This window comes from Arabidopsis thaliana, assembly GCF_000001735.4.
Source record: "Arabidopsis thaliana chromosome 1 sequence".
Lineage (NCBI taxonomy): Eukaryota > Viridiplantae > Streptophyta > Magnoliopsida > Brassicales > Brassicaceae > Arabidopsis > Arabidopsis thaliana.
The window spans coordinates 23,598,163-23,624,390 of record NC_003070.9 but is presented as its reverse complement, the minus strand read 5'-3'; the positions used below and the strand labels follow the sequence as shown (position 1 = coordinate 23,624,390).

The window sequence follows — 26,228 nt, the reverse complement described above, 5'->3', positions numbered from 1 at the left end:
CAAGCTTTCCCGCAGGTGATGGTTGTTCCCATGCATGTCTCATGTTGTTCCTTTCCGCCATATGGAATGAATTGTGTTTTGAAACACGTACCGGAGGATAAACGCTTTAGTATAGTCCTGAGCTTTATCGGTGGTCAACTTAAGAACCTCTTTCCAAGCTGCCGAGAACTTGTCCAGAAGCACTCATTTGACATTTCATGAGTTCCTCCCATATCTTGAATGTGTAAGGCATAAAAACAAACAAATGTTCTATGTTCCCCTTCGGGTACTGGCAAAACACGCAACTCACATTTGCGTTTCTTTTCCACTTTTGCGTTCGATCTCCTGTTGCCAATCTATTCTTTGTTGCTAGCCAAGTGATAAAAGAGTACTTCCGGGTGGAGTGAGGGAACCATATCCCTTTGTACTCCTCTATAGTTGGTTTAGCAACCCGAACCTGTGAAGTCTCCTTTGTCCCGAACTTCTTGTTGTATCGATCGTTCCTTCCCTTCCACAACATAATACCCGAGTCTTGACTCCTGATAAGCTTTTGTTTCCTCACCTCCTCCTCTACAAGATTTATCTATGTTTTTTCCTTCGATGTGTGTCCATCACCTCACCTACTGTGCTGGTTTTTGATATTCCAACTAAATAAAACCTCTCTCCCCAAGCTTCTCGTATAGGCATCCCATAGGGCTCCACATATCAAATCAAAAGGAAGTAGACCACCCATTTTTATGCCAAATGCATGAACCACGAGTTGTGTTGTCTTTGACAGACCATAAAGAACCACCACGAATGAGATATTTTATCACCCAATCTCCCCATAAGGAACCGTGTGCCGACAGAATACGCCATACTAACTTCAGCATGCTTATTTTATTAGCCTCTTCTAAAGTTACAAAACGGTCATCTAAAGTATCAATTACAACAAACTAAAACAAGTGTGTATGTATACCTTTTCATGATCAATACTTTCTAGCATCACAGAGTAAGGCGCTCGAGCTGATCATAAAAGCAAACAAATCATAGAATTAATAATTAAACATATCACAGAAGTAAAGAATATAAGATATCAAATACAAAACTCAACAGAGACCAAAGTGGCTCGTATATAAAACCAGTTACCAACAAATAGTAAGACTCAAGTGTTGAGTTTTTGCAACTAATTTATTATACCATCCATATATAAGAGTAAAGTCGGATCAAAATCTGATGAATGAAGGAGAATAAATAATATATATATAGATGTTGAAAGTCAGATGTTGAGATTTAACCAATGTGCTACAGCGGATTTTTTATTACTATATGAATTTAGAATGTATAAATTAGATGTATGTGAATATTTTATTTCAAATTTATGATTTTGTTACATATTTGTAGGTTTGGATACAAAATCTTCTATATTTTTATTATAACACAGAAAAAATGATAGTTTCTTTGATATAATTTTCTTTCCTTTTTCTTTTCTGAAATCCGAAAAAAACTGGAATTTTAAATAATTAATATATAGGAAAAAGAAATTAATGAAGAAGAAAGATGTTTTGTTTTTTATTGATTAAATTTTTAAAATATAAAAATCAAGAAGTAGAAAAGAAATTAATGAAGAAGAAAGATGGTTTTGTTTTTTTATTCTATTTATTAATGTTTTAAAATTTATAAAATTAATAAAAAGAAAAGAAATTAATGAAGAAGAAAGATGTTTTTCTTTTTTGAGTTTTTAAATTTTAAACAAATAAAATTAAGTTTTTTTCTAAGGGTAAAATTGAGATTTGTTTTTTTCGTATGAGATGTGTGAATGAATCTGTCAATACTTTATACTTTAAATTTTATTAGTCACCAATAAAGTAGTTTGAGTTTTTTTTCCTGGCAACAGAAAAAATTGAAGCTTTTTTCAGACAAATTTTGAAGAAGATGGTTTTGTTTTGGGAATTTTCCCATTGTAAATTTCACATTTAAGAGTATATATTACAGAGGAAGATCTAGGTCGTGGAAATCGAGCAAGTGAGAACAACAATGAAAAAGAATATATATTATTATTTAAATTACAAAATCGTCCACACAATTAATTATGAGAGCTTAGAAAGTTGTCTACGTTTTATACACATTTAACACTTTCTTACAAAAGAAACAAACCATATATAGACAAAGAACGACGATCATGGATTCTTCTTCAATAATGATGATGTAAGTAAGTAACATAAACAACTTAAGATTAAAAAAAGGATTTGAAGAGAAAATTAATCTTACAACTTACGTTACAACCCCCAAAGCCTTTTTTTTTTTTCTCTGTAAATATCTCAGTGTTGCATTTTTTGGTCAGGTCGTCTCATTTCTCAGAACACTGTTCAAGCCGGACATGGTGAGGACAAGCTCTTTCTGGTTCTCCTTTGGTCCATAGAATCCAAAGATCGTCTCTTTTTCGAGCCAGCGTTAACATGGTTCCTGCAGTTCCATCCCAAAATTTCTCTCAATACTCATTTTATGGAGAGGGCGAAAGAGAGAGATGTGGCGAAATTTTCCAGCTTACCAAGTGTGAAAGGGACAATGTATAGCAATGCTGGTTGGCCGTGTCCATCCATTAGGTTCAAAGCCACGTAAGTAATTAAAAGACCTGCAGTTTTCAAATGGTTGAATGATTGTCAATGATGGTTGATGGAGAAATAGAAGATTCTTCGGATTACGCAGATTTGTGTGTGATAGTTTACCTAATCCATAGGCAACCATTGCCCATATAAAATAGCCGGTTCTAAGAGTCTTGTTAGCTAGCCAGTCATATCTGCAAGAACAAATGCCGGGAAAGCTATACTACTTGATGAAAGGAAACTATATATGATGATTTAAGAGAGAGAGAGAGAAGTATGGATGTTGAACCTGAGAGCAAATGCGATTAGCAAACCGGGCAAAAGAATATCACCAAATCCAATAATGCTGTAGCCTCCCCACGGATCGAACATCCGCGGAATCTTCAGTAGCATCGGGATGCCATCTTCTCCACTCTTATCACCTCGAGCTACCTGCAAAGAAGAAAGAAGCAACGTTGCATTTTCTTGAACATATGAGACGTGATGAAGATTTCTAAAGGAGATTTGAGTTTGAGCATTGTTAGAATCTTTATGCAAAATGGTGGATGGCTGATTGGTTGGTTACTTACGACAATCATTACGCTTTCGTGGAACAACTTCTTGGAGACAAACACCCAGAAGATATCGTACAAGAAGGCACAGCTGAGAAGAACTGTCCCGACCTGTTTCAAGTGATAATGTGGCTTTATAATCTTTCAAAAAGTTTTGGAAACTCTACGATGACGTATAAATACGTTCAAGAAATTACCTTAAGATTTGGGACATGAACAATCTGTAGTACAGTTATGATCAATGCGATACCCTAGTCAATAGAGCAACAACATCAAATACCATCTAAGTAATTGGATTGTAGTTGTAAATGATATTGCATGGGGCTGCAATCCTTACAAGAACATCTTGGCCAATCCAAGCAAAGGAGTGAACTCGGTATACAGCCCATAGAACAGCAAAGACAATGCAGAAAGGAGAAACTGCAAGAGTGAGGTAAGAGATAGGTCCAAGGAAAGGGACTTTTACATAAGTATCTGCAGCACGTTGGAACCATCTGCAAAAAGAACAGTCCATGACATCCTCCAAGATGTGCATTAAAGGAAATACGCGTTAAAAGGAACCAAGCTTTTACCTTGATAGTAACGCGACGAGGCAAGTTTGCAAACCCTGAAGATAAAGAAGTTATTACATCATACATCATCTAAGACTATAACCAGTTTTCAAATCAACTGAAGTATGCATTGTATAATGATCCTTAGTCGAAAGAGACTCGTACTGAGAGGATGCATAGAAGAAGAAAAGAACTGAAAAGAAGTTGGTACCTCAACACCACCAATGCAGAAAACGACCACAAGAAGCTCCACAAACCAATAAGACATAAGCTTGTAAAGAATCACCAGGAATCCCGAAGCAAGAACTACGAAAAAAATAGCTGAAATAGAATTGATCTCTACAACACCACTACCCCCATCATTTGTGTTAGGGATTTCATCTATAGCATCCTACATTTGTGCAGAAACAATAATGTTAGAAGTAAGAATGCTTACTTACGAATAAAAACAGTGATAAATCAAAACGATTAACAAAAGCAAAAAATAAACAAAACCATGTGAGTCTGGTGTCAGAAGTAGACAATGTCTCAAGGAGGGGCCCAGCTCATTAAGAAAAGCCATCCGTTACCTATCCGTTTCTTGGATGTTCATCTTTGACACAACCTTTCCATAATTGGGAAAGTAACATGGTAAAGAAATGCCTAAGCGTTGTTCAATATACTACAATTGACTTTTCTTCCTCGGCCTAACCAAGTTACCAACTACTCTGTCCCTTTTGGCATCATTGGAAATGCACAAGAAGGGCAAAGGACTTACTTATTGGCAGTTTATGTTATCCTTACCCATCGAACTAAATCTTCCTAGCCTAATATTATTATTCCCAAATAAGTAGAAAATGTCTGACCTTCAGTAGCTTATCATGTTCAATAGCTGCTTCTCGGGCACTCCATGCAGACCAATAAGATGCACATAAAATGGTACCAATTGCCATTAACCACAAAAAGACTTCAGCTACGTCAACAGCTGGTCGTCTTGGGGAGTAAAGCTGCGCCGACACTGACAAGTGCAGAAGATTGTTGAGTTAACCGATACATATAATGATTTACAATACAAGCTTAAAATGACAACTTCGGAAGCATATCCTGATTGAAATAGAAAAGGACATACCTTTAGAACTGTTGGCTAGCATCTTTTGCAAGGATGCACCAGCATCTTGCGGGAGCATGACGGCAGGAATCTGTATATCTAAATCAGTTTCATCCGGTTCACAAACCATTTTGTAAAGTTCTGTCAGAGACAAACAAACATACAAACCATTAAATTCTACAAACAATATTGTCTGTGATAGTAAGCATACCCAAATATAACTGATTGCTATAATAACATCAAAACAATTTCAACAAAACAAAATACCTTTCTGATTATTGATGATGAGCAGAGCAGAGGCACCAGCAGCTTCTGCATTATTCGCCTTTGCTGTGAACCGACAGTTGCCCCGTTCCACAATAACAACATCTCCAGAAAGCTAACAAAGATTGAACACATAAGTTAACACATTTACTTTCAACATCACAACTAATTTAAAATGCATTGATTCTAATGTCATAGGTCATAAAAACCTTGTTCTTGAGCGGTGTACAAGAATCACGAGGATTTGCAAAAACAAGGTGAGTCTGGTTTGCATTCTTCTCCTTGGAAACTATCCGCTTCCCAAATCTAGCGCCAACCCCCACAAACTCCTCATTCTCAACACCATCAATCCACGTTTGAACTTTCACCTAAGGAAAGAACCAGGTTACAACAAATCACACACATAAAACTTTCACCAGATCTTAATCCAATTTATCAAACACTTCTCATATCAGATTTAAACATGAACGACTCATAATTAGACTTAAACTAAGAGTTTAAGCTTATCCATAACTTAGATCAACTACACAAGCTAATCAGTAAGCTTAAACTCCAATCACGAAATTTCAATAGCATGTATAATTAGAAACCTCCGATTTCGTTTTTTTGGAACTACTTGTTGAGCTTCGTAAGAAGAAGCCAGAAAGAGGGGAATAACAACAACATTAGTATCGAGAGTAGTGAAGAGGAAGCTGAATTCGAAGTAAGAAACGAGAGATTTAAGTGGAGATAAGTACCAAAACGAAGTCATTCTCGCAACCTGGTTTCTTCGGAGCTAAATTGTCTTGATGAACAATATCACCGGCGGTGACTGTAGAACGGAGAGATAAGAGTAAAATCGAAGATGATAGAAGAAGAATCCGGAGAAATCGAAGCGAATCCATGGAATGCTCCAAGGATTCTCTCTTCTTCGCTGTAATCACACACAAACAATGAAGAGAAGCGAGAGAGAGAGAAGAGTGAAACACGGAAGAGATTAAAATAGTTTAAATAAATAAAAATAAATAGGGAGATATTCTTAGAAAATATATTGGGAATATTTTAATTTTATCTGATATCATTGTTGGATCTGTGGAAAGTGACGTAAGCGAGAAGGAAGTAGAGTGAAGGAACTTTGAAAACGACGGCGTTAGGTCGAGCTATTGGACCGGGTTTTGGCGTTTCTTCTGATTCAACCGGTTTAGCTAAACTGGTTCTGGATCTATCACAATCTTGTCGAAATTTGTATTAAACAAAACGATTAATGAATTGACGTTTGTTGCGACATTTAGGACAATTTCCTCGGACATAACATGTTTTCTATCTCTAAGCAAATTATTATTTATTTGGTTTTATATTTTGATTAGATTGGTTTTGGTGGAGTGGTCCCAAAAATACGAATGGATATTGGGAAATCTTTTAATTTATAACCAGAATATAAAATTCAAAGTATGCTTAATAGTTTCAAAAGACTATATTCCCTAGCACCATTGCCAAACATTCGTAATTTATGTTCTTGTCACAATATATCACAAGGCCTAATCTTATTATTGTTCAATCATGTCTTCCTACTTTCTCAATTTTTCATATTAAGAAATTGAAACCGTATTTTCATCGTTTTCTTTTTTCTTTGAATTCACTTTTTTCAAGTTTGGATACATGTAAGAAAATAAATAATTTAAACCGGAATCTATTTTTGTTGGTTCGGTTTGAATTGGTTCATCTAAATTAAACACATGCTATCAAAACATACCCAAAACAGAACCACTTACATTTTTGGGTTTTTAACCCTTACAAAATTTGTACGCATCTTCTTCCACCTTTAAAATCTTCCTCCTGCGGTAACAATGACAGAAAATCTGAATTAAGTTTAGTCTAATATTACATTTCGATAGCTTAGGTTTCCTCTTGTCCAAAAAAACAGGTGAAGTGAGCAATGGAATAACTTTAAGGTAATGGTGATTGGAACGTTAAGTACCTCCCAGTGGTGTAATCTCTTTTCCTTGGGCATGATTTTTATGTCACTTGTGTAGAATTCATTACCTCTGTGCAAATCGATCTTCGCAAGAGAATTGGACCATGGTGGAAGAAAATCTGGTTTCATGGACTAAGCTAACTTCTCTTCTAATGATTTCACCACAGAGATATTAATGACTCTCTGGTAACCTGCAGAAGCACAGTAATACAAGGAAGAACAGATTAGTGATCGTGAAGCATCTTGACAAGTTTCAGCAACTCTTCACAGATTAGAAACTTTGGTTATCGTTGGTTGTTTTAGCTGTTACGGTTCTACTTACCGCCATGGGAACTCGCTTGTGTCTATTCCAGCTTGGTGAAGCTCATCAACGTATTGTAATGCTTCCCGACATTCCTCTCTGTCATCATAAAACTCTTTCTTTTCACCTTCAAGCTGATACGCTTCATGCCCTTTCCCAGCTACAACCTGCAAAAATCAGTGTCAAGCAAAGCTATTTACCCGAGAACTATATTACTTTGATTGCTCATAAAGGTAAATCCAGCAACTTTGATAACACACTCAGTAAAGTACTGTATAGAGTGTGGGTTTATTTGAATACTTACAACCATATCACCTTCTTCACCCATAGCAACAGCACAACGTACAGCTACACGTCTAATATCGTGAAGGAAGAGTCTATGACCATTTGCCAAAGGCGGATAGTAATCGTGTTCGCCATGTTTCAAATACTCTTGCATCGTCCATCCAATCCCAGACAACATGTCATCCAAGATGTCCACTAAAACCACATTGGAAAATTAACTGTTAATATACCTCCAGAAACACTCAAGGGAGATAGACTCAATCTAATTCTTAGAGTTACTTACATGGATCTTCATTCCTCGGATTATCAGATGTCAACATCGTCACATCGCTCTTTTCAGTAGCAATTTTCGTCATAAGCGGTCTTTTCCCTCTTTCATTCTCACCCTCACAACCAATAACTTCAATAAATAAATAAAACAACTAAAATAATCAGATGACCACACATATAAAGACCATAGGAACGGCCGAACAGGCAAAGAGTATCTATTAGATGGAAGAAAATATCTATACCGGTAATGATTCTTCTCGGTTTAAGCTCTCGAATTGAATCTAGCAGCCTTGACAAGCCATCAGGTGTGTTTGCATGATCCACAATAACACCAAAAGCTTGTTCCTCATCAATCAACTCACACCTTCCTGGGACTGCATCGACTTCCTCAACACCTCTAACAATATCCTCAAGAGGAGCTCCAACAGCAATCCCAACAGCCACAGCAGCAAGAATATTATAAATGTTATGCCGTCCTAACAAACCCGAAGAGATCTCCAGTATACCTTGAGGGGTATTAACCAAAACCTGTGTCTCAAACAAGGAAAGCTCAAACTTTAACGGGTGAACATCGGCTTTGGTGTTTTCCATGGCAAATGTCACAACAGGAACATTAGGATTCCCTTGCTGGACAAAGAATGCTGCGTTTGGATCATCTATGTTAACCACTTTCCTATGCCTTTCCGGATCAACCATTCTTGAAAACAACTTGGCTTCAGCATCTCTATACTCTTCATCAGTACCACGAAAATCCGTATTTTCTCTAGTCAAATTTGTGAAAACCGCAATGTCGAAATCCACTTCATCACATTTCCCTAAAGCAAGTTCTTGAGGAGAAGCTTCCATAACCAAAGATTCAGTTCCATTATGCAACATCTTAGCCATCAAACTCTGAACCAAAACAGCATCAGGATTCATCGTAGCATTAGGCGTATCCAATTTGTTATCGCCATGAATATAACAAGAAACTGTGCTAAACATTCCTGTTCTCACACCCATCGCTTCATAGAGGCTCTTAATCAAATACGTAGTAGTCGTTTTCCCATCCGTACCAGTAACTCCAATCACCGACATGTTCTTCGAGGGATGCCTATAAAAGGAAGAAGCTAAAGCTGCTAAAACTGCATTCGTATCTTCAACAATGACAAGTGCTCTGCAACCTAAAGTATCTTCAATATCAATCTCTTTGCTAGCTACAACCGCCACTGCTCCTCTCTTATCTGCTTCACTCAAGAAATTTTCACTTCCTAAACAACACACGAAGAGATCTCCGGCGCTCACACCGCGCGAATCATGTTGAATCCCGGTGATTTCGACATCTAAATCGCCGTAAACTGAGATTGGTACCACTTTACTCTCATCTAAAAGCTCAGCTAAGCACATTTTGAACTTAGGTTCCACGATTCTCGCTTTAGATTCACCAAAATCATCCAAATCGAATTCAAATTGATGATCAGACCCAAACTCCTTCTTCTTGTTGATCCTAGTGTTACCTTCCTCATCAACCCAATCTTCTTCATCAGAAATCTCTGTTAATCCAGTTAATTTATCAATTTCATCCAAATCAACAACTTCTTCTTCATCAAGCTCATCAACATCGTCAGTAACATCACCTTCTTCCTCATTTCCCTCCTCCCCAATCTTCTTAAGCGATGCCGTTTTGGGAGGATTAGGTTTGAGCAATCCTTGCTTAACAAACTCACTACGTTTCATGGAGATTGCTCTATCGATATCAGAGAACAAGTCTCCACCAGATTCTTCGTCATCTCGTCCCGTCTCCGCCGCGTCTTCCACATCGGCGATAGCGGAGAGATAAGTGTTCCGATTCTTCTCGAAATCTTCTTCCTCTAGCTTCCGTGCACGAGCAGCTTGACGCTGGATCTGCTGAAACTTCGAAACTCCGTGCATTGAATCCTCCGGTGCTTCAGGTGGATCGTCATCAGCAGGGTTCGGGTACGAATTCCGGCGAGCAGGTCCCGCCGCAACCGTGAGAGTACGGGAATTTCGAGAGAATGGTAAGAGAACTGGTTTGTAGGAGAAGGAAGAGGTTGTTCCAGTTAGAGAGAGAAAGACTGGGTGAGGAGAGAGAAAGGTGAACGCCATTGGAGACAGAGAGACTGAGAAAGCAAGCAGTGAAAGGTTTTTTCCAGGGGATAAGAGTTGGGTTTTTTCATTTTTGGGTTACAAACGATGCGTTTAAAGAAATCAAAGACGCCGATAAAACGGTGCAGTGTGTACTAAAAACGATTAAAAGATATGTACAGGAGAAACTCTATAAATTAATAATGATTGGACTATAAATTTTTATTAATTTATAATAATATTAATTTATTTTATAAATTAATAAATAGTAATTAATAGAATATTAACGTAAAACACAATACTAAATTATTTTAAAAATGCTTTTCCGATTTAGTATTTTTCTCATATTTTGTTATTTGTATATTCAATTATGTTAGATCTTTAATTTTATTTTTGATATTTTAAATTTATTTTTCTGCAAGATATAGTGTCTCTATATCTACGACGTTAACGTGGAGGTTAAATCAATTTTTCTTTACAAAAATCTTAGCAATGGTTTTTCATAGAAAAAATGTTACAAAACCAAATATGACGGATCAAATACGCAAAGAATTATGTGAGTATAAAAGAGATCATACCAACTCTATTCTAAAAAGAGTTGCAATTGTAGCTTGAATAAAAGTTTCATATAAAATTAGTCTTAGAATGTATGCTTAAGATTTATGATTATTAATTTATGATATTATTGGGACTATATTTTTACATAGGGGTTTCAAAAAATTATTATTTTATTATCTTATCGATTTTCGTTAATTTTTACATTGGCCCGACTTCGACCGGCAAAATTTATTAATTTATCGTGTTTATTAATTTATCGAGTATTAATTTATAGGGTTTCTAATGTATATTACAAAGTGTGTAGTGAAAGGATGGGCTTCTAAGGCAGTCTCATGGCCCATAATATTAGCCCACTATCTTTTTTTCGTTACAGAGAAATATTTTTGTTTGATGAGTAGACAAAATTGCTTAATGATTGCTAATTTGCTATGTTGTTGCAGAGAACCAAACAAACGTTTTATTTGAATTGTTTATAGAAGAAAAAGATTGATGGCTCTTGGTTTTCTGACATAAGAGGTTGATTTTATTTCTTGATTTTGTAAAAAGCTAATGGTTTTATCTATAGTTGGCCGAAGTTTAGATTCTAATTGGCATTGAGTAACTAAAGTCCAACTTCTAATGTTAGACTTTCTAACGCCCTAGTAGAGAAATGGGTGTAAAAGAGATGGAATTGCATCCAAAATTTCATGATTTTTGATATTATATTATCTGCTATGCATACAAATCTGTCCCGCCATGTACATGATCATTAAGAGCCTAAGTTATATTAAGTTTTTTTGCACTAAAGTCAGTTAGTAGTATAACGTAGTTTTGTATTTGTTTTTCTCTTATTTGGAGAGCCGTATTTTGGTCGTTGATAGAAGACGATAAAACCACATGGCCACTTTAATTTGGAACGTGGACCGACCACCGCCATGTACAGTTGAGTTGGTTTAATACACCCTTTGTGGTCCCTTCGTCTTGGGCCTCACTTCTACACTTTCTTCAGCCCATTTTCATAACACGTGACCTACACATGCTATAATGTACATGATTTAATTATTTATCTCTTAATTGTGTTTTCTTTAAAAAAGAAGAAGATATAATTCTCTTTATTTTCTCTTGATCTTATGAAAAAAAATGTATGGAAAACTTGATAGACATTCATCATTTATAATGTAACACTTCACACTGGATATTTTAACAAATACAACTACGCTTTATCGTTCTCACTATGAAATATATCATCTTATAAGCTCTTTTTTTTTACTCTTATTTTGGATCTTTTGGACGCTTATCAGTGTCCCTTGACAATTTTTGGACAATCACATATACTATCTTTGGAAATGTAAATAGAACCTTAGTGAACCACTTAGTTTGATACTCAGTTAATCACATAAACTTACTTTTCATTCTAGAACAATTGTTTTCGTACCAAATTAAACAACGAGTTATTTCTGATCATCCTATCCCAATACGAAAGTATTGGAAGACCCTTGGACAGTTTCCTGGTGTTCCAAGCAACTTTACAAATTTTTTTCCAGTTAGTACTGAAAGTTTATCTATTCTTTTGATCTCCAAAAGTCTATACGAACAATATTTATATACATACGCATGTTAGACTTCATATGTCAACGAGGAAAAATGTTATGTATGTGCGTGATATACAATTTAATTTGTTGGTACACTATCTCAAGCTCTTAAGTATAATTCATCTACTGTGTTCACGTATGTTAATGTTATATAACGAATAAAGGATTATAATATGCGTAGCCAAATCGACATAATTATATTATATTGAACGGCAGAGAGAAACTTTGGTGAAAAGTTAGATGGATTTGATTATTAATAACATAAGACAAGTGGACAACCACACGCATACCGTTACAAGTCAAACAATCATATTTATGTTCCACCAATTTCTATACAATAATACGAATGCAATCTCAAATTTTAATAACTAAGTCATATTGACTAAAGAGTTAGATTCGTTACTGGCGATAAAGGGATGAACAGAGCAACACTTCCGGTTTGGGTAAACATGGAATAAGTGAAACAGACGAAAAAGAGTGGATTGATTCATCAATAAAAATCATTTGTACTAATTAACAAAATTAAGAGTTAAAGCAATCAATGTCACCATCTCAACTACGACAAATCACATGTCAATAGCTAGTATTATTACTAATCAATATGAGAACAACAAACACATGTAAATTTCAGATTATTTTACGCATAACCTTATTAAAAATAACATTTGTAAAGATATTACAGACCCGGTAGCAAATACCAAACACATAAAATAGAAAGAAAAATGGAACATGCCGTATTGGGATCGGCTACTCTATAATTATATACTCCTTGATATTCAGATATTAACTTCTTGATATATACACACACATATTAAATGTGCATGTGTATACACGTACTAAGACGTAGATGGAACAATACAAGTCTTTACGTTACTAATTTTATAAAGATTAATCTGCGGAAAATAAGACTAATAATATTCATTTAAGGACTCGAGAACCAATTGGTAAATGTCAAGAAAGACTATAACAGCAAAATATTATACGTAATAAATAATAATCATAAAAGCAGATGTACTACTTTATTTCATTATTTGAGTTTGATTCCAACGGTTACATTTTTCGATAAAATAAATTTTGGGCCAAAAAAAAGTACTTCTACCTTTTATTGACAGTGATAAGTTAATGTTTAAAATCACATAAAACCCATGGTAATATTTACTATGTTTTACTCAATATACTGTATGTATATATATTTAGAGATAAGAAGAGGACAGAAATAAAAGCTTTATTTGAAAGCATTGTCTTATATGTGAAACCATCTGCAAATTTCAATGTCTCTTTCATTCTCACGTCCCTCTCCTCCTTTCTCATTTTCTCTCATTTATTTTACAAACTTTAGGAAAAAAACTATCATTAACCATTTTTTTTATTTTAAAATAATAATTTCAAATTATTACAGTATAAAAACAAAAATGTACACTAAAAATGTCTGATCGCCTGCAAAAAAAACTGTCTGAACATCTAAAATAAAATAAAAAACAGTAAATCTATTGGTCTTTTGTTTTTTTCTTTTCACTTATTCAAAAAAAATATTTCCTTTAAGTTTATAAGTTTGTTATTTTCTTCCTCTTCTTCCTCTTCTTCTCCATAAGCCAAAACTAAAACCCTCTTTAATGGCGAGAGGACCCATCTCCAAGAATAAACAGTAATCTTCATTTATTGTCATTACAAATTTTTCTTTAAGTCCAAAAAAATCCCCAAATTAAAAATCTTTTCTTTTTTAATTACATGGGCAGATGAAGAGACAAGGGTCCCTATAATTTTCTCTTTAGATCTTCAAAACCCAAACCTCAATCATGTTGGTCACTTTTTCTTCTTCTTTTATAATCTATGTAGAAACAAAAATCTATGGTTTTTAACTTTTCATGTTTATTCAGTCTCTCCATCATCACAAAGCTGAGTGCTTGATTGGCTCCACAGACAAACATAAAGTTTGCATCTTTTTTTCTGACTCATTTCAACCAAAAAGCTCCGGTAAGCAAATCTCTCTTATTTATGTAAGATATACTCACTTATTTATGATAAAGATTACATTTTTAGGCTAAAGGAAGTTTCTTTTTTCATGAATGTCTGAATGAGAAGTTTTTTTTATAATGAAAATCTCAGTTTAGGGTTTAGGGGAAGGAAAAAAAGGTAACCCAGGAAGTAAAATTGACAGTTTTGTATACAAAAGAAGCAATTTTTGGACACTATTTGAAGAATTCTCTGTTTTTGTTGTTGCTATGTTTGTAAGATTTTTAGTTTAATGCTAAAAGATATAAAAAAAAATTGTTTTTCAGGTCTTTGAGAATCGGTTTTACTAGATTGAAGACGAGAGTTTTGAATGATTGGTGAATTTGTTGATCATCAATGGAGAAGAAGAGATCACCAAGAAGTAGTAAGAGTCCTGGACCTGCAATTTTCCCTAAAAGCCCTCTTGTCTACGAGAGTTATAAGTCTGGTTGTGGTTGGAAATTGATAAAGTTCTTCGATTTCGGTCATGTCAAATCTGGTAATAAGAGACTTGGTTCAGAGAAGAAGAAATTCGTCAGAGATTCTGCTGGTTAGTAGTTTTTAAAACACTGTTTCTTGGATCATTTCGTTACATGATCTTAGTGTTAATTTGATTCTTCTTCTTTTTTTGTAGGTAATGTTTATACTAAAAGTCAGCTTGATTTGCTTAAGAAGCTTCATGAGAAGTGTCAGTGTAATGATGTAAGTTTTTTTTGTAGTTTTTTGGTTTAGCTTAAGGAGAGATTTGTGAGTGAGAAACTAAATCTCTTGATTTGTTCAGCGGATTGTGGAAGAAGAGAGATCATGTAAGCCTAAAACAAGGAGAAGATCTTTGAGTTCTGATAGAGAACTTGAGAAGTATGAATCTAAACCTGTTCAGGGATTGCTAGAGAGAGAGATAAGAAGGATCAAGAATCTAAAGGATGAAACTTGTGATGTCCCGGATAAACAAAAGCAATCTTCGTTGAGTGAAATTGAGAATGATAGTGATAAGCAGATGGATATGAAGAATGGGAGAGATTGTAAGAAGAGTTCAGAGATTAACCTTCAAGCTTGTGTGAATGAAGCTGCTGAAACCTTTATCTGTTCAAAGGCAGAAGAGAAGGGGAAAGATCGGTCTAAGCAGTTCATGGAGGCGTTAGATATTCTAAGTTCGAACAAAGAATTGTTCATTACACTCTTACAAGATCCTCATTCATTTTCGGCGAAAAAAAGCTTAGACTTGGAGGGATCTAAGGTAAAAGAACCGCGTGATAAATCTCCATCAATGGCTGATGATTTGGATAGCATTGTTCTCTTGAAGCCTAGATTATCAAGCTCGGTTGATGATAAAGTGTACTTGAGATTCAAACATCTAGCCAAGAAGTTGAAACTTGTTGTTGGATCTAACAAAGACAGCAATCACGCAGAAAACAAACCCGAAGGTAGCAGTAGAGGTAGAGAAATCGAGGCTGCTGCTTTTAGAACAAGTGATGTTTCTACCAGTACAGTTGGTCATAGAAGCCCGGAGTCACCGGTGTTTAGGCGCAAGAAACGGGTTGAATCCGATGTTTTCAAGCTAAGTATCGAGAACGATGTTTTGCCAAGGAGATTCATGGTGGAAAGGCAACAGGAGAGATTAAATTCTTCACCGGTTTATGAAGTTCCTTATGCATTGAGTAGTTTGCAGACAAAGCTCAAAGAAAGAAGACAGAAGCTAGAGAAGAAGAGAGAGAGCTTCAAGTTGTGGTCTTTGGACAAGAACTTCGAGGTTTTTGACCCGAATCCATACAATTCTAATCTAAGGTTTCTCGAAAACAATTGTACAGGTAAAAGATTACATAACTTTTAACAAATCATCTTCAAGCCAATGAGACTAAACTGTTAAAATGTGAAACAGGTTCTTCTGAGTACAAAAGTCTGAGAACTCATGTAGAAGACGGATTCGTGGAAGATAGATATCTTGAGAGCTCATTAGCGGTAAATACTGAGAGAAAGAGTAGACATTTGTTATGTCTCTACTGTCTACGCTGATTTGGTGTTAATATATGCTTTATAATCGTTGCAGGAGACGAATTTGAGCCTAGAAAGACAAGACTGCAACATTCATGACCCGAAACAGGAGCAGGAACAACCGAGTCCTGTCTCTGTTCTTGAAAGGATTCATTTGGAAGACGAAACAGTTATCCCCGGAAATGTTAAAATATCTAACCTTGGTAAAAGTCCATGAATCAAAGCTTTCACTATTATCATCCTTGGATCTGTTTGATTTACCTGAAAAAGTCTGTTACTTTCTTGCAGAAGAGAAGATTGGATTATCATTTGATGATCCTAACATTGATCTTATAGAAAAAGAATCTGTTCATGAGTTTGTGAAGAAAGTTCTTGAAGCTTCAAGATTGAATTGGACTAATCTTATGGCAAGGTGCAACGAAGACACATCACTACTCGATGAATTCTCACACGGTAGTCACAACGACCAGCTTCTTCTTGTTCTTGATTACACCGACGAGATTCTCCGCGAGATTTACCGTCAAGACATCAAGTTTTGGCCTTTCTCGCCATCGAAGAGCTCGAGAGTCCTCAATCTAGAATCATCCCTTAGAGAAGATGATCTGATTCACGAGACGATGAGACATTTTGACTGGAGTTTACTCTGCTCTGACTCTCCTACAAGATCATTGGATCAGATCATTGAAACTGATCTAATAAAGCCATGTCTTTGGTTGGATTTTGGTGGTGAATCTGAAGGTGTTGTGTCTGATATTGTGGAAAAGATTCAGCAACAATTGGTGCTTGAGATCTCTCATGAGCTAAGAACAATGCAGAGAAGCATATTATGTCGATTAATCTGAATCTCTTCGGAGATATTCAACTTTTTTTTTGTCTGTATAAAAAAGTTTATAATTTGAGAATCTACTCTTCATTTTTAGTTATCTAAATTAAGAAAGATTCGATCTTTTGATTCTTTCAGCCCCGAACATAGGCTGGTTCAAGTAAAAAGCTTCTAATTCATTGAAAAGGTTTTGACTTTTGACCAATTGAGATTTTGTATTGGATTTAGGGTTTTAGCAGCGGCCGGAAATTGTGGGCAAAAAGATTCGAACTTTTTTTCATTATCCCAAATATTAATGACAAAAGATCTCGGCTTTCTCGATTTTTGTGATTCAGACAATATTCACAAAACCCTAGTTGCTGCTCCTGCTCTGTTTTTATAAGCCTCCACTTCCCGCCAAGCCCCTCTTAGCCATAAACAGTGAAAAACCCTTTTGTTCCTTCACCAAGCTCTAAGACCCTATCCATGGAGACGCCGACGATGAAGCCTGATACGGTTTTGATTCTTGATTACGGCTCCCAATACACACATCTCATCACTCGCCGTATTCGTTCTCTCAACGTCTTCTCTCTCGTTATCAGTGGAACTTCATCGCTCAAATCAATCACTAGCTATAACCCACGAGTTGTTATCCTCTCCGGTGGTCCTCACTCTGTTCACGCGCTCGACGCGCCGAGTTTCCCCGAGGGGTTTATCGAATGGGCAGAGTCGAACGGTGTTTCTGTTTTGGGGATTTGCTATGGTTTGCAATTGATTGTGCAGAAGCTTGGTGGTGTTGTTGTGGAAGGAGAGAGCAAAGAGTATGGGAAAATGGAGATTGAAGTGAAAGGTAAATCTGAGATTTTTGGGTCAGAGAGTGGTGGTGAGAAGCAAATGGTTTGGATGAGTCATGGTGATGAAGCGGTTAAGCTTCCTGAAGGATTTGAAGTTGTGGCTCAGAGTGCTCAAGGAGCTGTTGCTGCTTTGGAGAGTCGGAAGAAGAAGATTTATGGATTGCAGTATCATCCTGAGGTATTGAAACTTGTAGTCTTTGTAGAATCTGAAACAAGTTGATGTAGTGTTTTTGGATGATAAAGTCTGGATCTTTAGCGTGTTAGCTGTTCATATCTTAATGAATCTGATGAGACTTGGGAGAACTTAGTTCATATTCTGTGACTCTCTAATAAGTGAAAAATGTGATACATTTCTTAATTCGGACTACTATTTGATTGACATAGCTATTTTATTGGTTGGTTAGTGTGATTCTAGAGGCTGAAGAATCTGATATGATTGTTGTTTGGATTGGGGTTTTAGTGGATTTTGGGTTTATGGATGATAAAGTCTGGATCTTTGGCATACTGGACTTTGGAGAATTTAGTTCATGTTCTGTGGCTCTCTCCTAAGTGAAATTTTTTTCTGAATCGTAACTAAGGACTTCAATTTTATTGACATAGCTATCTAATGGTAGGCTAGTTTGCTTCTATAGACTGGAGAATTTGATGTAGTATCATAGTTTGGATTGGATATTTAGTGAATATAGTACTTCTAGTTGATGTTTTGTTAGTCCATTGATTGAGAATTACTCGTGAACGTCTGTAAATGATGTGCTGGTTAAGTGTTGATTTCTAGCTTATGACGAAATAGCTTTTTGTTGGATTTTGCAGGTGACACATTCACCAAAAGGAATGGAGACACTTCGGCATTTCCTCTTTGATGTGTGTGGAGTATCTGCGGATTGGAAAATGGAAGATCTGATGGAAGAAGAGATCAAAGTGATTAACAAAACCGTTGCATCTGACGAACATGTCATTTGCGCCTTGTCAGGAGGTGTAGACTCTACTGTTGCCGCAACTCTTGTTCACAAGGCAATTGGAGATAGGCTTCATTGCATCTTTGTTGATAACGGGCTATTAAGGTTAGAGAAGAAGCAATTTTTCAATTTGATATGCACTTTTAATTTGTTTTTTCTTTAATTGAGAATGGTTCCTTTTGTAGGTATAAGGAGCAAGAACGTGTGATGGATACCTTTGAGAGAGACTTGCATCTACCTGTTACTTGTGTTGATGCATCCGAGCGGTTTTTGAGTGAACTTAAAGGCGTTGTGGATCCCGAGACAAAGAGAAAGATAATCGGGAGGGAGTTCATCAACATTTTTGATCAATTTGCCCAAGAGTTAGAGAAAAAGCATGGGAAGAAACCCGCTTTTCTAGTTCAAGGGACTCTGTACCCTGATGTGATTGAGTCGTGCCCTCCCCCGGGTACTGATAGGACTCATTCTCACACCATCAAAAGTCACCATAATGTTGGAGGACTCCCTAAAGACATGAAATTGAAGCTCATCGAACCCCTCAAGCTTCTCTTCAAAGATGAGGTGTGTTACTATTGTCTTTTTGCTATCTTTCTTGTCTGCAACTGTTGAGTGTTTGGTTTGTGATCTTTCACTTGATTTTTGTGCAATAAAGGTTCGTGAGCTCGGAAGAATCTTGAATGTGCCGGTAGGGTTCTTGAAGCGTCACCCATTCCCCGGTCCAGGACTCGCAGTTAGAGTCTTGGGCGATGTCACCCAAGGAAACGCCCTTGAGGTTCTTCGTCAGGCTAGTGCTCTAAAATCTCAAACTGGCTGTATAATTTTTTTGGTTGTGCCCTTACCCATTTACCAAACTCATCTTTATTTTCCCATCTTCTCAGGTTGATGAGATATTCATTCAATCAATCAGAGATGCGGGTCTCTATGATTCGATCTGGCAAGCTTTCGCAGTGTTCTTGCCTGTAAGATCAGTTGGAGTCCAAGGTGACAAGAGAACACATTCTCATGTTGTTGCTCTTCGTGCAGTTACAAGCCAAGATGGAATGACCGCAGATTGGTAAGCTTCTTACACTTCCTAGTACCGATGCATATAGAAACCCTTTTGATCGTGAACTTATTACTGTGTTGATGTGAATACTTGAGGTTTAGATCTACCATGTGGTATTTTAGGTCTGAGTACTTGGGTGGTTGAGATTTCAGGACAGATTAGCTTAGGTGTTGGAGTGTTTAAAGTCATGTATTTAGGTATCTAGGATGTCTAAAACCGGTTAAATAGATCGGATAGTAAAAGTTAAACAGTAATTACTTGCTGTGTTGCAATATTTAAGACTCGTTATCTGATCTGAGTACAAATAGAGGTACCTTGATTCTAAGGGATAACAAGTATGTGTATCAAATCTTACTTTTATTGGTGCAATTTTTGTTGACTAGAAAACTTGCGGTGCAAATGAAAACGCTAGTTTATATTGTGACTTTGGCTGAGATTGGTAATGTTTAAATAAACTGCAGGTTCAATTTTGAGCACAAGTTTCTGGACGATGTTTCCCGGAAAATCTGTAACAGCGTTCAAGGAGTAAACCGTGTGGTTCTAGACATTACATCAAAGCCTCCTTCAACCATCGAATGGGAATAAAGAAAACATATACTGAGTCTTTTATTTATGGGTGTCTGCAATTCTTCTACCATGTAAAATAGATTATCATCAAACAATGATGGTGAATTTGTGACGGTGCTTATTATTACTATTATTAGTAGACAATGGTTTTCTGATGAACTAGATGAGCAATGATGATGGTGATACAAATCATACCAAAAACTTGCATACAATTTGGGTGGATAATCGAAAAAGGGACTCAGTGCATTATTATCTACCTGTGTTTACACAATATAAGAGGCTTCATTATGTACTTAGATTACTGTGTTGTGCACTTCTACCTAAGCTTTATACATATTGCAGGTGAAAGTTTGCAACTACCATATTTACAAATGCTTCTTGTAGCCAGATTCATATAAGCAAAATCTGAGTTCAGATATGGCCGCGCTTATACAAGCTATAGTCATACTTCTACATACTAAATATCAAGGTTTACACACTATATACCGAGGCTAATACATGATATAAACCTCAACTTCACCAATTCATGGATCTTCTTAATGGCCACCTACCATGCCAACCAACCCATTAAAGAATTTCCACTCTTTTTAAGTTTCGTTCTAAATCAAGAAATTGTTCAACACAATTTCTAACCCCACATTATGTGTATTTTCAATAAAGTTAACCTCTTACTAAAATGAGAGTGTTACTTTGATGCTACCAAACGAAATCCAAATACAGTATAGTCCTTGTGCTTACAATTTTCTTCCTTTCTTTTTGAAATAAAAAGTTAATGTTAAAATGGTAACACATGTTGAAGTGAGATCTCAGTGGCGTTAGATGCAATTATTTGAAATGACATTACTTCTTTTCTCTATAAGGCAGTGTATTTTGCGAACACTTTTATCAGCTTTTGACCACCATTTCTATCTTTAACTTTTCTAAAAATATTTTTTTAATTTCTTACATAACTTTTCTAAAAACATATAAAGAATATTTGAAGTGAGATTGAAGACTTAAGATACTGGAATCGGGCTATGTAGTATCTCTTTAGATTTTACTATAATGTTTTTGGTCGAACTTGAACTAGTCACAAAATATGATCTCGTTACAAATACTTATACAAAAGTTACTTTCAACAACAAAAAAAAAGTTCTAGTTTACTTACTTTTAAAAATGATAGTGCACGAACTACTACGAGTGGTTTTCATATTTCGCATAATTGAATTTCATAGTATGCTAATTGCTAAGTAAGTAATTTCTTATTGTCTTCTCCTACGTAATGAGCCAAAAGGAACGATTTTTCAAGAATTCTTAAGGATCTTCCAAAACTTCAAAATCACAAAAACTCGGTTAGAATCACTGATTACCGAAAATTGGGAAACCAAACCAGAGAAAAAGCTAATTTTGTCAAATCTAAACCTTGAATCCTTAACATATCCATGCAACCCTTTGAAGTGCCTCTTGGATCATTCCTGTTGTTGCTATTTTTGTCCCTTTATGCTGCAATCAACATTAAACATTACATATCACATTTCGGTTTGCTCATATTCCGGTTGAGTAACATAAATCAAGCTTGGTTTAATGACTGTACCTTGCAATTGACAGTTAAGCAGAGTAAACCGTCTCCGGTTGACGACTGAACCGAGTGAGAATCCAAGTTGAGATCACTAATCACATCCATTATCTCAAGCAATATCCCTTCTCTCCAAGCGCATCTAAGCTCAATAACCACCTCGTTACCTAATGAACTGATCCTTAAGTTATCCGTTAGACCAGCATAACCGATATCAGCTGGTTCATCTTCTCCTACATTCACATCACTCCCCTTCCTTTTGCTGTTCATACAATTCGCTGATGCTCTTTCCTCCTCATCATCCGGTTTCTTCCTCTTCATCATCGTTATCCGTGTCTCTGTATCAGCAGATTCTCTACAAGATTCCAACTCTTGAACCCGTTTCTGTAAATCTTGAAGATACTCAATTGTATCATCAAGAATCGACACTTTATCAATCTGTAGAATCAGCAAGAGACTCAAGCTTAGTTCCTTCAGAGCATTATATTTAAACATGTCTTCCTATTATCAAGAAATAAACATAAAACGTTACTGAAACAGATTTGCTAGAATCGGTTACCTTACTAATTGAGGGAATGATTGATCTCAATGTCATAAACCGTTCATTCAATTTCTCGCGGCGTTTCTTCTCGGACAAGGCATGGTTCCCGGTTTCCTCTGGTGTGTCCGGTAACAACTCTTCTTTCTTGTTCATCAAAGGAACCTCGAAGAGTATCTTCTTTATCATCTTCTGCGATTTCTCTCCCAATGTTTTCACAGATGATGATCGCTTCCACCTTGTGAAGCTAGACCGCTTATCGAAGTTCTGAAACTGCGGTCCGAGTATTAGCTGATGCGTTGTTTTGAAAATCGTCGATATCACGCCTTGGTAATGAACATCGTCGTCCATATTTACATGGTTACTCTGTTCTTGAATCTGACCTAACCGTTGAATCCTACTCTTCCTTGGATCGCAAGCAAGTCTCCCGGTTGTTCCAACAAACGTTTGGGAAACGCAATCGCTTGAATTTAACGATTGGTGAATGCAGTTACTGATTTCTTCACCCACAAACTGCCAGCTTTGTACCTGAGACGCACCACCATCGTTGATGAACGAATCATGATCCTCAGGTTCTTGCTCAAACCCGCTAGTAGAAGTTGTTGGAAAAGCTTCGGTTATAAACACCGGAGTGTATTTATCGTCACTTAAGGGATCAAAAATTTCTTGATAGTCTGATCTTGTCGATATTGTAGTATATGGAGGAGCTTCAAGGAACAACGTCTTAACACTTTGTATCACGTTCATGTCCTCTTTAATCTAAAAGAACAAAAGATAAGTTTTGGGTACTTTTAAGAATGTTTTGATAGTGTTGGAAAAAAAATAGGAAATATAGGCTTACATGTTCGGTCGTGCCAATCTCAAGGACTCCTCCAAGAAACGGGAAGCAAACCACTGTCTGAAGCGAAGCACTCTTTAAAGAGCAAAACGCCAAACGAAAAAAAAAAAAAAAAAGAGCGTTTTCAGTTATAGCGTTCTTGAATTCTAGCGTTAGCGTTTCCAATTGCAAAAAACTTACTTTAGCTAGAAGAGAACGAGTGAAGACTTTGCTATCGGCGGTTTCAGCGTTACAAAGCCATATTGGTTCTCCATTGGATAACGCTCCTCCGGGGATTCTACATTAGAAAGACGGAAATACCCTTTATGTTTTGTATCTCAAAATCTTTATCTTAATGGGAACAAAAGTTTTCTACTACTTTCTTTGAATAGCAAATGTATAATGCAATTATGCAAATGAAGTAAAAACTTATTTCCGTTGTGCTTTCGCATTTCTATCTATGTATGTCTTCTAAGATTAAAAAGAGGTATACTTTAAAAAAACCTACAAACATAAAAAAAATTAAGTAAATATAAAGGATAATTGCATTGTTAATAATTAAACTCGTACATGTCGGATTTCTGAATAAGCTCACATGGAAGAAGAAATGAAGGAGACAAGCTAATAAAGGGTGTTCTTGTCTTTTTTTATGAGACAAAATAAAACATACCCTTATACTTTTTTTTTAGAATTTTGGTATCGTTTACATTTTCTTATAATGTCTACGAATAAAATAATACTATAATTTAAAAACGATATTCTTCATAAAAGAAATTTTTCTGAAAGATAGGTTTTTGTTTTTAAAAAAGGTGAAATGAAAGGATTATGAGGAAGAGACGGAATTACCCTTCACCGATGTTGAAGACGAAAGACATGCATACTAAGTAGTACCACTCGGTGTCGGTGAGGTCCTCCGGTGAGAGAGCGGCGGCGGAAGCTCGTCTAGTGACCTGAGAGCTACCGGAAGCTGAGGATTCAGCGAGGGAGAGAGATTCATAAAGCTCTCTAAGCTGCTCACTTCTCTCAAGACCTAACTGGTCAATTTTGACTTCTGCTGCTTGAATCGTCTTCCTTGTCTTTATGTCTCCATTGTAATATCCATCTCCCCACTCCAACACTCTTCGTTTAGAGAAAACAAAAAAGATAGCCAAGAAAAATTGGATTAATCGAGAAAACATAACAAAAATCGAAATCTTGAAGTAAGGATAAAGTTTTATCTGAGTTTTGGACTAAAGTCAAGAATGTCTCAAACAAAACTTTATTTTCAAGAAAAGTTAATTTGAAGGATAAAGATTACGAGATTGTACCCTGGTTGAGAAGCAGAGACAGACCAGAAGATTCCATAACTCCATTGAATGTTTCGAACTGAAACTGCGAGCTGTTTCTTTAGATTGTCCGGCACCGTTCTGTTTTCTCCGGTTGCCATTGTTTCTTCATCCCCATGTAACAAACAAACGAACAAACAAAGATCAGATTTTTTGTCAAAAACAAAACTTTGTTGTCTTTGAATAAATCAAAAGAGAAACAGAAAAAAAGCAGAAGTGATTTAAAGGTTATGACTAGTCATGAGTTAGTGATTTTTACATGACATTGGTTTGGTTTCCTGAGGAAGAAAGAAGAAGACAACAAAACCCAGAATATATTTATTTTTTTTAACCTTCTATAATGGGAAAATATTAAATATTTGTGACTTTCAAGTTACTATCTGTTGTGGTTGAATTGAGCTTTGAGTTGAGAGAAAAGGACGGTGTCCGAATGACCAAATCTCTTTATGGATACTTATTTTAGGTGTGTGTACACTGTATATAATCACAAAACACTGAACTTTACGAGGAATTTTAAATAAATATATATAAAACAAGATGGTAAAAAAAAAAAAAAGTAGTGTCTAGTGTATAACCCTTTTGAATACGGTGTTCCAAGCACCACTCTCCTTTTGGAAATTTATTTTTGTTAAGAGAAATTAGTTATTTTTCCATCTCTAAAATCTTTTTTCTATCAATGATATGTCCTATTCTCTACGTTTCATGATAAACGATGTTCTGAAGAAATTTGTTTGTTTCACAATATAAAATATTTTCAAGTTTTTATGTAAATTATAGATTAATTTAATATTGTATACATATTTATATTATGCATCAGCTTTTATAATCTGCTGAATTTTTTAAAAAATATTTTTTAATTTTTATATTTTTAATTAAAACATCTTATATTTTGATTTTTTAATTTTTATATTTTTATTTAAAACATCTTATATTTTGAAACGGAGGAAATAACTTTTTTTAGTAACTCATAATATAGGTCTTTAGACTTTAAGCAGAGTTTGAACCAAAAAAAAAATTCATAGGCATAACACTTACAAATCCAACCAAACCAATTTGCCACCCTTATAAGCAATGTTTATATGTTACTGCCTTACTGGTCAAATATATACACAAATATTAACTTGATTTTAAGATAGAACAAATCCTAATGGTGAAACACGAAGAAAGACATGAAATTAATGTTATGCCTCGAGGAGATACCCTGGAGAGAGAGACAAGCTTCTAGTATTGACTAAATTACGTTGTATGGTTTAACTAAAATATAATATATACTATGTTCATTGAATATATATATTCTACATTGTTTTCGAATCTTCGGAAATACCATAGAACATTTGTATAATTGCTAATTAATTTTCTATGCACCTTCATTTTAATTAATCGCAACCTCGTAAATTATTTGTATTAAAGATGCGTACACGAGCCAATTATATATGGAGTTAGACAATAAGGTTATCAAGAACGAGTGAATTTGGGATCTAAAGATAATGTAAGGTTTAGTATTCTTCCTTGACTTCAATTCTAAGGTAAGGGATTGATAATGGGTTTAGCTATGTAACAACCTATGTTGATCAAAATCACGAGAAAATGATATTTAAATGAGATGATTAATAAAGAAGAAACCAAGAGTCATTATTATCATATGCTATGTGCATGCTCTTAATTAATTCTTCGCATCTCCCAAAATTATCACCCCTAACTAGGACTACTTGTCGTGTCTGTACGTTGAAAAACGGAGTCAGATATT

General features: G+C 35.6%; 5 protein-coding genes across 15 annotated transcripts; 2 read left to right on the top strand and 3 right to left on the bottom strand.

The window, feature by feature from the left end:
• Positions 1–1,994: 1,994 nt before the first annotated feature.
• Positions 1,995–6,379, bottom strand: SPPL2 (SIGNAL PEPTIDE PEPTIDASE-LIKE 2). Of its 2 annotated transcripts, none has more exons than NM_105046.3 (14): positions 5,755–6,379; positions 5,227–5,385; positions 5,021–5,132; positions 4,775–4,894; positions 4,512–4,663; positions 3,878–4,057; positions 3,688–3,722; positions 3,453–3,609; positions 3,313–3,366; positions 3,134–3,226; positions 2,854–2,996; positions 2,688–2,758; positions 2,510–2,593; positions 1,995–2,424 (listed from the first exon to the last, which is right to left on the bottom strand). In NM_105046.3, the coding sequence occupies exons 1-14, from the start codon at positions 5,899–5,901 to the stop codon at positions 2,309–2,311; spliced, it is 1,623 nt and encodes a 540-aa protein (NP_564815.1). In that variant the 5' UTR covers positions 5,902–6,379; the 3' UTR covers positions 1,995–2,308. The 2 variants fall into 2 exon arrangements, with proteins under 2 accessions (NP_564815.1, NP_974082.1); NM_202353.1 differs by having other exon boundaries at positions 2,854–2,992; positions 3,130–3,226; positions 5,755–6,013.
• A 99-nt stretch (positions 6,380–6,478) lies between these two features.
• On the bottom strand, positions 6,479–10,051 carry MURE (ALBINO OR PALE-GREEN 13). Of its 3 annotated transcripts, none has more exons than NM_001334120.1 (6): positions 8,070–10,051; positions 7,841–7,957; positions 7,577–7,752; positions 7,294–7,439; positions 6,975–7,162; positions 6,479–6,855 (listed from the first exon to the last, which is right to left on the bottom strand). In NM_001334120.1, the coding sequence occupies exons 1-5, from the start codon at positions 9,928–9,930 to the stop codon at positions 7,144–7,146; spliced, it is 2,319 nt and encodes a 772-aa protein (NP_001321889.1). In that variant the 5' UTR covers positions 9,931–10,051; the 3' UTR covers positions 6,479–6,855; positions 6,975–7,143. The 3 variants fall into 3 exon arrangements, with proteins under 3 accessions (NP_001321889.1, NP_176555.4, NP_001321888.1); NM_105045.6 differs by having other exon boundaries at positions 6,479–6,832; NM_001334121.1 differs by lacking the exon at positions 6,479–6,855 and having other exon boundaries at positions 6,856–7,162; positions 8,070–10,007.
• Positions 10,052–13,611: 3,560 nt separating this feature from the next.
• TRM12 (hypothetical protein (DUF3741)) lies at positions 13,612–17,034 on the top strand. Of its 5 annotated transcripts, NM_001084297.2 has the most exons (8): positions 13,612–13,836; positions 13,916–14,012; positions 14,318–14,580; positions 14,665–14,732; positions 14,812–15,838; positions 15,910–15,989; positions 16,078–16,225; positions 16,311–17,014. In NM_001084297.2, exons 3-8 carry the CDS (start codon positions 14,388–14,390, stop codon positions 16,862–16,864), a joined length of 2,070 nt encoding a protein of 689 aa, NP_001077766.1. In that variant the 5' UTR covers positions 13,612–13,836; positions 13,916–14,012; positions 14,318–14,387; the 3' UTR covers positions 16,865–17,014. The 5 variants fall into 5 exon arrangements, with proteins under 5 accessions (NP_001077766.1, NP_001077767.1, NP_001320655.1 ...); NM_001084298.2 differs by having other exon boundaries at positions 13,614–14,012; positions 16,311–17,034; NM_001334119.1 differs by lacking the exon at positions 16,311–17,014 and having other exon boundaries at positions 13,738–13,836; positions 16,078–16,301.
• Positions 17,035–17,115: 81 nt separating this feature from the next.
• Positions 17,116–20,600, top strand: AT1G63660 (GMP synthase (glutamine-hydrolyzing), putative / glutamine amidotransferase). Of its 2 annotated transcripts, none has more exons than NM_105043.4 (6): positions 17,116–17,856; positions 18,489–18,739; positions 18,820–19,195; positions 19,287–19,418; positions 19,513–19,688; positions 20,141–20,600. In NM_105043.4, the coding sequence occupies exons 1-6, from the start codon at positions 17,311–17,313 to the stop codon at positions 20,262–20,264; spliced, it is 1,605 nt and encodes a 534-aa protein (NP_176553.1). In that variant the 5' UTR covers positions 17,116–17,310; the 3' UTR covers positions 20,265–20,600. The 2 variants fall into 2 exon arrangements, with proteins under 2 accessions (NP_176553.1, NP_974081.1); NM_202352.1 differs by having other exon boundaries at positions 19,287–19,413; positions 20,141–20,452.
• A 626-nt stretch (positions 20,601–21,226) lies between these two features.
• EGL3 (basic helix-loop-helix (bHLH) DNA-binding superfamily protein) lies at positions 21,227–24,978 on the bottom strand. 3 transcript variants are annotated; one of them, NM_001198373.2, is made up of 8 exons: positions 24,741–24,978; positions 24,464–24,587; positions 24,003–24,275; positions 23,358–23,454; positions 23,181–23,252; positions 22,361–23,098; positions 21,820–22,239; positions 21,227–21,728 (listed from the first exon to the last, which is right to left on the bottom strand). In NM_001198373.2, exons 2-8 carry the CDS (start codon positions 24,580–24,582, stop codon positions 21,657–21,659), a joined length of 1,791 nt encoding a protein of 596 aa, NP_001185302.1. In that variant the 5' UTR covers positions 24,583–24,587; positions 24,741–24,978; the 3' UTR covers positions 21,227–21,656. The 3 variants fall into 3 exon arrangements, with proteins under 3 accessions (NP_001185302.1, NP_176552.1, NP_974080.1); NM_202351.2 differs by having other exon boundaries at positions 21,489–21,728; positions 24,814–24,886; NM_105042.5 differs by having other exon boundaries at positions 24,464–24,912.
• Between the last annotated feature and the right edge of the window lie 1,250 nt (positions 24,979–26,228).

Bases quoted from the DNA above. Each gene is read 5' to 3' on its own strand.
- SPPL2 (NM_105046.3), bottom strand. From the start codon at position 5,901: ATGGATTCGCTTCGATTTCTCCGGATTCTTCTTCTATCATCTTCGATT. The intron at 3,723-3,877 runs GTACCAACTTCT...CTTTATCTTCAG, and splicing joins TCTGCATTGGTGGTGTTGAG to GGTTTGCAAACTTGCCTCGT. The intron at 2,594-2,687 runs GTAAACTATCAC...TGAAAACTGCAG, and splicing joins AATGGTTGCCTATGGATTAG to GTCTTTTAATTACTTACGTG.
- MURE (NM_001334120.1), bottom strand. From the start codon at position 9,930: ATGGCGTTCACCTTTCTCTCTCCTCACCCAGTCTTTCTCTCTCTAACT. The intron at 7,958-8,069 runs GTATAGATATTT...TATTTATTGAAG, and splicing joins ACCGAGAAGAATCATTACCG to TTATTGGTTGTGAGGGTGAG. The intron at 7,440-7,576 runs GTAAGTATTCAA...TGATTTTTGCAG, and splicing joins GTGAAGAAGGTGATATGGTT to GTTGTAGCTGGGAAAGGGCA.
- TRM12 (NM_001084298.2), top strand. From the start codon at position 14,388: ATGGAGAAGAAGAGATCACCAAGAAGTAGTAAGAGTCCTGGACCTGCA. The intron at 14,733-14,811 runs GTAAGTTTTTTT...TGATTTGTTCAG, and splicing joins AGAAGTGTCAGTGTAATGAT to CGGATTGTGGAAGAAGAGAG. The intron at 15,839-15,909 runs GTAAAAGATTAC...AATGTGAAACAG, and splicing joins TCTCGAAAACAATTGTACAG to GTTCTTCTGAGTACAAAAGT.
- AT1G63660 (NM_105043.4), top strand. From the start codon at position 17,311: ATGGAGACGCCGACGATGAAGCCTGATACGGTTTTGATTCTTGATTAC. The intron at 17,857-18,488 runs GTATTGAAACTT...TGGATTTTGCAG, and splicing joins GATTGCAGTATCATCCTGAG to GTGACACATTCACCAAAAGG. The intron at 19,196-19,286 runs GTGTGTTACTAT...TGTGCAATAAAG, and splicing joins AGCTTCTCTTCAAAGATGAG to GTTCGTGAGCTCGGAAGAAT.
- EGL3 (NM_001198373.2), bottom strand. From the start codon at position 24,582: ATGGCAACCGGAGAAAACAGAACGGTGCCGGACAATCTAAAGAAACAG. The intron at 23,455-24,002 runs GTAATTCCGTCT...TTTCTAATGTAG, and splicing joins GTCTTCAACATCGGTGAAGG to AATCCCCGGAGGAGCGTTAT. The intron at 21,729-21,819 runs GTACAGTCATTA...TGTTGATTGCAG, and splicing joins GCTTAACTGTCAATTGCAAG to CATAAAGGGACAAAAATAGC.